The sequence below is a fragment of the Elgaria multicarinata genome, chromosome 4, assembly GCF_023053635.1.
Source record: "Elgaria multicarinata webbii isolate HBS135686 ecotype San Diego chromosome 4, rElgMul1.1.pri, whole genome shotgun sequence".
NCBI classification, from domain to species: domain Eukaryota; kingdom Metazoa; phylum Chordata; class Lepidosauria; order Squamata; family Anguidae; genus Elgaria; species Elgaria multicarinata.
The window spans coordinates 43,330,428-43,339,808 of record NC_086174.1 but is presented as its reverse complement, the minus strand read 5'-3'; the positions used below and the strand labels follow the sequence as shown (position 1 = coordinate 43,339,808).

Below are 9,381 nucleotides of genomic sequence, written 5' to 3'. Positions count from 1 at the left end.
GCCAAAGCTGAGAACGAGTTGAGGCTAGTGAGGGATGCCAAAAGCAACAAAAAAGCTTTCTTCAGGTACATGCATAGTAAAAGATGGAGGAAAGAAATGGTTGTTCAACTACTTAATGAGGAATGGCAAATTGATTACAGATGACAAAGAAAAGGCCAATGTGCTCAATTCCTACTTTGGCTCAGTCTTCTCCGATAAGCAAGTCTATGACCTCCCCAGCAAAAGTGAAGTACAAGCTGAAGGGGCGGGATTGCAGTTTGAGATTGATAAACAAATGGTCAAGGGACACTTAATTTCTTTGAATGACTTCAAATCTCCAGGGCCTGATGATCTGCATCCAAGAGTAATAAAGATGCTGGCAGAAGAACTCTCCGAACCACTGTCTATTTTCTTTGCGAAATCATGGACGATGGGTGAAGGGCCAGACAACTAGAGGTGGGCTAATATTGTCCCTATCTTCAAAAAGGGCAAAAAGGAGGAACCTGGGAACTATGGACCAGTTAGTCTGACATCCATCCTTGGGAATTTTATGGATAAAGGTCAATTTGTAAGCACCTCGAAAACAATGCAGCGATTACTAGAAACCAGCATGGATTTGTCAAGAACAAATCCTGCCAGACTAATTTGATCTCATTTTTTGATCGGGTAACCTCCCTTGTGGACTGCGAGAATGCTGTGGACATAATATATCTGGACTTCAGCAAAGCTTTTGACAAAGTACCCCATGAAGTGGGCTAGATGGAACAGCTATTAGGTGGATCCACAGTTGGCTACAGAATCGGATTCAAAGAGTGCTTATCAATCGTACCTTAACAAACTGGGGGGATGTAACAAGCGGGGTACCACAGGGCTTAGTCCTGGGCCCAGTGCTCTTCAACACTTTTATTAATGATTTGGACAAGGAGGTGCAGGGAATGCTTATCAAATTTGCAGATGACACAAAATTGGGTGGGATAGCTAATACCCTGGAAGACAGAAACAAACTTCAAAGTGATCTTGATAGGGTGCAGCACTGGGCTGAAAACAGCAAAATGAAATTTAATAGGGATAAATATCAAGTCCTACACCTAGGAAAAAGAAACCAAATGCAAAGTTACAAGATGGGGGATACTTGGCTCAGCAATACTACAAGTGAGAAGGATCTTGGAATTGTTGTAGATCACAAGCTGATAGGAGCCAACAAGTATAGCTCCCAAATCGTGCGAGACACAGGTTCCCCTCTATTCGGCACTGGCCAGGCCTCATCTTGAGTATTGTGTACCACACAATACTCTGGGCACCACACTTCAAGAAGGATGTAGACAAGCTGGAGCGCGTTCAGAGGAGGGCAACCAGAATGATCAAGGGTCTGGAAACAAAGCCCTATTAGGAGAGACTGAAAGAACTGGGCATGTTTAGCCTGGAGAAGAGAAGACTGAGGAGAGACATGATAGCACTCTTCAAATACTTGAAAGGTATTTCAGAGGAGGGCCAGGATCTCTTCTCGATCATCCCATAGCACAGGACACAGAATAACGAGCTCAAATTACAGGAAGCCAGATTCCAGCTGGATGTCAGAAAAAACTTCCAGACAGTTAGAGCAGTACAACAATGGAACCAGTTACCTAGGGAGGTTGTGGCCTCTCCCACACTAGAAGCATTCAAGAGGCAGCTGGTATGCTCTAAGGTGGATTCCTGCATTGAGCAGGGGGTTGGACTCGATGGCCCTATAGGCCCCTTCCAACTCTACGATTCTATTATTCTAAGTTGGGGAAGCCTGTTCTACATAATTATGTTTTTCAGAAATATGCAAACTAACCCCCACCCCACCCCCAATATTAAGCACTGAGGCTGCTGCTGAGGTGTAGAGATGCGTGAGTGGGAACCCTCTTTGTTCTGGAAGGGGTTAAAATCATGAAGGGCGACAGGGAATGGTGCAGAAGGGAACTGAAGAAAGCAAGAGGAGGCAGGAAGAGGGGGCGCGCGCATCGACCAGGGAACCAATAAGACGGAGGGGGTGGTGCTCAATTGGGCAGCTCTGTCTTTCCCTCTGGCTGAAAGGGGCGGTGCCTTGTGAGCCGGAAGTGGAAACCCGAACGCTCCGGAAGAGCAAGGGATGGGCGGTGTTCCAAAGGCCGGCAGCTAGAAAAACTCCCGCAGACGGTGGAGCAGCGGCGTTGTTGGTCTGGGCATGTTTCTCACAGTGGCGCATTGTGAGTGGGGAGGGCAGAAAGGCGCCAGGGCGGCTTCGGCAAACGGCTGACTGCGGCGGGGATGAGGTCGGGCCGAAGGCTCCGGGCTACCTGGGGACGCGGCGTAGGAGAGCGGCGTCTGTCTCCCTCGGGGCTGCATTGCTCAAGGGGCAGCGCGGTGTCGCTGCTGCTGGGACGCCCTGGAGAAAAAAGTTCCAAGGCTATTGCTATTTATTTAAAATGCTTTTATTCCGCTCTTCACCCGCAAAAGTCCCAGAGAGGCTGAGATGTAATAGGTGGTTCACATCCTCGTCTCTGGGAACCTAGCCGTCTGTCTCTTTTAAACGTGTGTCCTGCCCTCCAGGGAAATTGGGGCATGGTTCTCCCCCATTGTAGCCCTCAACAGCCCTGTTGGGTAGGCCACTCTGGGCATTAGTGCCTGACCCAAGGTCACCTGAGTGAGGATTTGAACCCTGCGTTCCCTGGCCTGGGGTAGGCAACCTAGCACTCTCCAGATGTTTTGGGCTACAACTCACACAATCTTAGACCATTAGCTGTGCTGTCTGGGGCTAATGGGTATTGTAGTCCAAAAGTTCCAGGTGGCACCAGGTTGCCTATCTCAAACACTAAAACACACTGGCTCTCGTTTTTACGAAAGGTGTCTGTCGTAAGCATCAAGATTGAAGGCAAAGTCCATAAGGAGCACAGTAACACAGAAGGACAAAATTCCCGGAGGGTGCATAGATGGTGAACTTGAATACATAGGCTACACTTTCTCTAAAGACCATTTCAGGTGTTACGCAGAACAAGTCCAACTGTGTCATCAAGTGTAGTTTGACAGCTGCAGAGAACCCTGGATTTTTGATGAATGTAGCTGATGTATACAAGTGTGCCACATTCACTCTTTCGTGTTCTTAGGTATACACTTTAAAAAATGTGAGGAGAGTCCCTTAGCCAAATCCACTGCAAGATGGAGGGAAATTATTAGATGCTTATACAATATAGTAATTGCTTCATTTCCTTGTGGTTCTCACAAATGGTAGTTCTCTGAACTAGGGTAGATATATCATTGATCCCTTCCCCCTATTACCACCAGGTCATCTTTAGCACGAATGGGAATAATACTAATAATGCTGAGTTAATACTATAGACTGTTATAATTTAAAAAATATCAATCCACATGAGTTTGTATGCATGCTATCCAGGACTTTTAGTGAAAGCTCACAAGAGCTTAGCCCTTCAGATTGTTTTCAGCATTAGGGCTTTGCCCTGGGATAGTTGAAATAATATGAAAGAAGAGCATTCCTCTTACCATCTTTAAACTAAGAGTTGAACTGAATTGACCTCCATCCGTAGGGACATAGTGTTGCAGGATAGTGGGGTGATCAGTGTTTTGACACTGTCAATGTATACACAGTGCCACTACACAGGTATTTATACAATATCAAAAAAGTTAATTGAATCAAATCCTGCTCTCAAACACTTATATGCTTGATCATCTAATTGTTTATGGAGACTTCTGAAAGTTCATAGGCCTATTGAAAATGATACTTGTTGGTAGTCAAAGAATGGTGCCTTTCTCCAGTAAATCCAAGGAATGATTAATATCAAAAGATTAAATAAGGGATTAGAAAAGACACACTAGGAATGTCTGAATTGAGGATTTCGCTTAAATACCTGATGAATTGCACTCATAAGTGGATCAGTCATTCTGATACTTTTCACTAAGGAAGCCTTTCACTACTTTTGCTTTAGGATCCAGCTGCTATGCCATCTTAACCCCATCTTCTTCAGTATGTACTATTGACAACCTAGAAGCACACTCCTAAGTTCTTAGAACAGCCTTCTCCAATGTGGGTCCCTTCAGATGTTTTGGCCTACAATTTTTATCAGCCCAAGCTAGCATAGTCAATGGTCAGGAGTGATGGGTGTTGTAGTCCAAAACCTCTGGAGAGACCTATGCTGGAGAAGCCTGCCTTAGAATCTTTTTCAGAGTTGCTAGTGTTGAAGCCACATGTATTTTGGTGTCTACATTCGCATTTAGAAAAGCATTTTAAAAACTTGTGAAGTTTTTCTTTTAGTCATTATTTACATGATTGCATAAACAATTTCCCAGTTTCCTCTTGTGGGCAAGTATATTTCTGTATATTGAGAGAGAACATGCTTGTAATTTTTTTTCTTTTTCTTTTGCAAAACCAGTGGCCAAGGCCAAATCAAAGTAAGTAAAAACTTACCTTGCACCTACTACTCTGATATGATACAGGAACTGTTTGCTTGATGTAACAGACCATTGTGGGTTATTTAACCTATTGTGAGGCTGTGGCATGTGCAGAAGCCATTTTGAGTATGCAACCCACCATTCGGTTGTTGTGTTGTGTGAACTCGGCGAGCACGGCTTATGTGAAGGTTCAATAACCCTCACATAACCCATGGTCGGTTTTAGGGTTATGCAAAGGTTCTTTAAGCCTTGCAAAACCCATGGCACAACAACGCCTGAGTAGGGGTTGCATATGCCCACAGGTGGCAGAGCTCATCATGGGTTAAATAACCCATGACAAGCTGTGGCATGTCATTCAAATCCAGTCAGTGTGGTGGTGGTGTGGTCCTGGTGCCTTTCTTTATGAAGATCGTGGTTCTTCTGCAAGGAGCTGCTATTTATATTTTTAAAAGTCTCCACTATCCTACAGCAAGAATGAGATTCCACATGAGCCTGTGAGGAATTGGAGCCTGGTAAAGGAGAATCCCTTAGCCAAATCCACTGCAAGATGGAAGAAATTATTAGATGCATATACAATACAGTAATTGCTTCATTTTCTTGTGGTTCTCACAACTGGTAGTTCTCTGAAATAGGGTAGATATATAATTTGTCCCTTCCCTCTATTACAATCAGGTTATCTTTTGCACAAATGTGAATGAGGCTAATAATAATATTTAAAAAATCAATCCACACCAGTTTGTATGCTTGCTATCCAGGACATTTTGGGGTGATGGGGGCTGCTGAGGGAAGGAGGAATCAGTGAAAAATCACTGCTCGTGGAAGCCTCTGCTTGATCAAAGTGCCTTGTGTATGCAGAAGGACACAGCTGGATACAACCAATTGACTTGTTAGGCATGTTTTCCTGTTGCAGCAGGATATTTGGAGTTGAAATTGTTACAGTGAGGCACAGTTCATTTGTTGTAAAGAACAGTGAGAGTGGTCTCTTGAAGGTGCAACTGAACCTTCAGAGCTGGAAGGGAGGTACATAGAAACCTACAGTATATTTTCATTTCTCAGTTCTCTGAGAAACAGGACTGTCAGGAATGGTCCTATATGGATCAGGATCACAAACTGGATCAGCTTTAGGAATAGATGTAGTCTGACAGGCTTGCAGTTTCCACTGTGAGGTCTTTCAGCTAGTTCAAGACAATCTAGTGTTGAGTGTGACCTGTACTATACTCTTCTGAGAGCTGCTTTCCATGCTATGGTTTTAAATCATGATAGTGCTGCCTAATTACTATCCCTGCATTAAATTTTAGTCTGAAGTAGCTAGCAAAAGCACAGAGAATGTTAATGGGGCTATGTCCTTTTTTTGGACAGCTGTTTATCATTGTATCCATCAAAGTGTACAGTAACAACTACAAGCACATTTTCGGGTGTCAAGGCAGTCTTATGGTTGAGTTGTAGAACATTTAAAAATCAGCCTTCAATGGAACTGTTGCCAGCTACCTGCCATGTCTGAAAATATCTCTCATAATGTTCTATTGGAATTATGAACCTGTAAACTAGAGAGGTTTTAGGGGAACAAATTTGAACTCAGTCTCAACAGAATAAAGATATCTCCCCCACCCCAATGGAATTGTGAGAAATCATTCCTGTTTCAGGATACTAAAGTGTAAGGATTGTATTCAATTGGTGTCACTCCGTTGATGGAAAGTTCTTTCTTCCAGCGGAGGACTCCATCAGCAGAATGGGATGTGAAGTGAATTGCTCCTTGCTCTGAACCACCTCCCATACAGTTCCAAAAAGTCCCCAAACCCTCCAGGCAGATTGAAGGGGGGGTGCAGCAGGGAAGAAAATTATCAGTTGACAGCCACACTTAATGCATATAGTAATTAAATGCTGAGTTTTGGTAAAACAGAAGAGTTAATAGATAGCAGCCAAGTTCATTTCTGATATTGTTTACTATTCTAGGTTTGTTCTTGTGAGGATGTTGAGTGAAGCAGGAACAGGCTATGCTTTCAACATAAAAAGACCTCGGCTTCAAGAAAAGCTGATTATGCTGCGATATGATCCTCTGGGTAAGAAGTTGAGGAATGCTTTGCAGGGAGGTTGCAAATGGTAGAAGTATTTTATCATGGTCACTTATTGAATGTGAATGGCATGCACGTTTAAATATACAAACACTCATACTGACAATATCCTGGTGGTTTTAGGAGGAACACTGGAGACTGTCATAGCGATTTCATAAAAATCTCCAAAGCCATATGGAAAGACAGTGCCAAAGTGTGCATATACACATAATACAGGCATATATTTAGTTTTCTTTAAACTATTATAGATTTTTATTCCTTCAGTGAGCTTTAGGAGAAAAGTGCATTTACCTCCTTTTTTCTAGGGAAGTTGCAAAAAAACAGGATTTCTGACTTCACTTAATGGAAGATTTTACTCAAGAGTCCCAAATTTCTTTGAAGTTGTTGATTTATTTCTTGGCTATAAAGAAATGCAGTGAGCTTAAGTGTATCTGAAAGTCAGTCTGTCCTGACTTGATTTTTTTTTAATGGTGCTTATGTGGGATGTGTTCACGTGTGTGTAAGCCGGTTCACTTGGTTAGACCTTCTGTTGACATGTTAAAATGTGTTCATTTCAATATCAGCATTACAAAAATAGGAGAGCTTTCCTCATGTAGGTGTTGGAAGCAGATCAACCCTGACAACTTGCACAACAATCGTCCTTGGTGCTGCTGTTCTGATTATCGCCTCCCACTGTTGACAAGGCACAGCAGTACTGCATAAGGATATCTGTGTTGTACCTGTATGATTGTATCTCTGTGTGACATAAGAGGCAAACACACTTCTGCAAAGACCTTGCGTAGTAGTAAGAGTGTGAGGAGGGTTTCTCTGACTGGAAAGCAAAGCTGAGCAGCGCTGCCTTTTCTTTCAAACACTGAATGGCTGCGTTGGCTGCTGTGTGGGGTGCCAATGCTGTGCTCCAGCTGCTGCGTGAAGCTCTGTTGGGTTGTCTTGCCTTTGTAAGAAGACAAACCTGTATACTCTACAGCTGTTAGAGATTCCCAGAGTGACACAATCAATATCCTCTGTTGTTTATGTGTAAACAGTTTTAGATTAGATAAGCCATGTAAATAAAAATGCATGATCATCTGCCTTGCTCCTCCCAGACCCCTCCCTGGGATGCAGGGTGTGTGTGGTAGACTCAGCATTTATAGAACTAGGAAGATCCAGGTTAAATGTGGTACAAAGGAGGGACAAGAAAGGAATGTGGGTTGCATGTCTAGCTAGAAGGAATTGCAGGTCTAAGCACACTTTGCTTAGATGAGAGAGGTAATTAAAAGACGTTTTAGAAATTATGTCAATGTAAATCAGAATTGTGAGAAAATTGCAGAATTCTATTTGTGTCTGAACAGTTATAGTTCATGATTGCAGATCCCCCCATCTGTATTTTTAAACTGTTCCATGTATTATTACTTTTTACTGTGGTGTTGAATGTTTACTGATGATTGCAAACTTTAGTGGACCTCCATTTGCACACAAGTATTTAGGAATGCAGCCATAGCTCACAGAAGTACCATATTTCTTCAATTCTAAGACACATTTCCCCCCCCCCCATATAAACATCTCTAAAAATGGGGTGTGTCTTAGGTGTTTTTTTTCTGTTGGTGGTACTGAAATTAGTGTGCGTCTTACAATCGATGGCGTCTTACAATTGAAGAAATACGGTATATTAATTTTCATGTGCCAGGTTACCCATGACTGAGCCAATCATTAATCTGTCTGTATTTATGTGGTTAGACATGTATCTAGGTTTTTATGAGGCCTCTTGATAACCTAAATGACACCCATTGTGGTGTAGTGGCTATAGTGTTGGACTGGGAGTCAGGAGATCCTGGGTTCTAGTCCCCACTCGACCACGGAAAACCACTAGATGACTTTGGGCCATTTACAGACTCTCAGCCCAACCTACCTCACAGGGTTGTTGTTGTGAGGATAAAATGGCAAGGAGGATTATGTACGCCACCTTGGGTTACTTGGAGGAAAAAAGGCAGGATATAAATGCAATAAATAAATAAATTTTCCTTTTCTGTCCATAGTTAAAGAGCGTGTCCTCTTCAAAGAGCATAAAAAGATCCGTTCCCTGTAGATGACAACTGGATAAAATGATTTTATTCATACGTGAAGCAGACTCGTGGGGGGAAGTGTTATGTCGACGGCCCTGTGGCGTTCTCAGAAAGGGGAGGAAATGGATGGAGATGGCTGCCTCCTGTGATTTGAAGGCCATTGTGAACAAGAACAATGTAGAAAAAGAAAGTTGTTGGTGTCTAGCCATGGATCATCATCAACAACAACTCATTTATCTTTTGAGTTATTTTTACAGCTCTCAATTAAAATAGCAAAAAACCCATTGTCTCTCTGTGTTACATTTCAATACTGATGTGGAACTGCTTGCCGTCTTCAAAGAAACATTTGTATCACACAGCTATAAAATTAAACCTTCCTCTAGTAGGACTTCAGCAGAATGGTTTCCAGAGTTTTCTTGGCCATCCACCCATGGAAGGCATATAAGCAATCAGTTGCCATTTTTAAGGGACTATTCTTCAACAGCTACTGCTTTCTGGGCTTTATGGCTATGCACAATATTCAGGCATCTTGTCATGCTTGAAAACATTTGCACTGAAATTAGTGTTAAATCGAGTTCTTGAAGGCTTCATCATACACTAGAGGATTATAATCAACATTGCCTGTGGTAGCCATTCCAAAACTGAGAAGAACACTTTAGAGCGACAGCTGCTACAGTATTTCACCTCATAATCTGTTAGCCTTGTGTAAAGTCTTGTGTTTGCAGGTCTAATATAAACATTGACTAGCAGTAAAGTTCTCATTTTGGCAACTATTTCCCAACAGAATGAGAGATTTCAGAGTTTTGTGGAAATTTCATTCTTGAAACACGTCATTTTGAGATTACAACTTCAGAACTGAGAACTGATTTTTAAAAACA

The 9,381-nt window shown here is 42.5% G+C and overlaps 1 protein-coding gene across 1 annotated transcript; it reads left to right on the top strand.

Moving 5' to 3' along the window:
• Nucleotides 1-2,105: 2,105 nt before the first annotated feature.
• MRPL33 (mitochondrial ribosomal protein L33) lies at nucleotides 2,106-8,902 on the top strand. Its single transcript, XM_063124166.1, has 4 exons — nucleotides 2,106-2,192; nucleotides 4,371-4,389; nucleotides 6,343-6,449; nucleotides 8,477-8,902. Exons 1-4 carry the CDS (start codon nucleotides 2,171-2,173, stop codon nucleotides 8,524-8,526), a joined length of 198 nt encoding a protein of 65 aa, XP_062980236.1. The 5' UTR covers nucleotides 2,106-2,170; the 3' UTR covers nucleotides 8,527-8,902.
• Nucleotides 8,903-9,381: the final 479 nt, after the last annotated feature.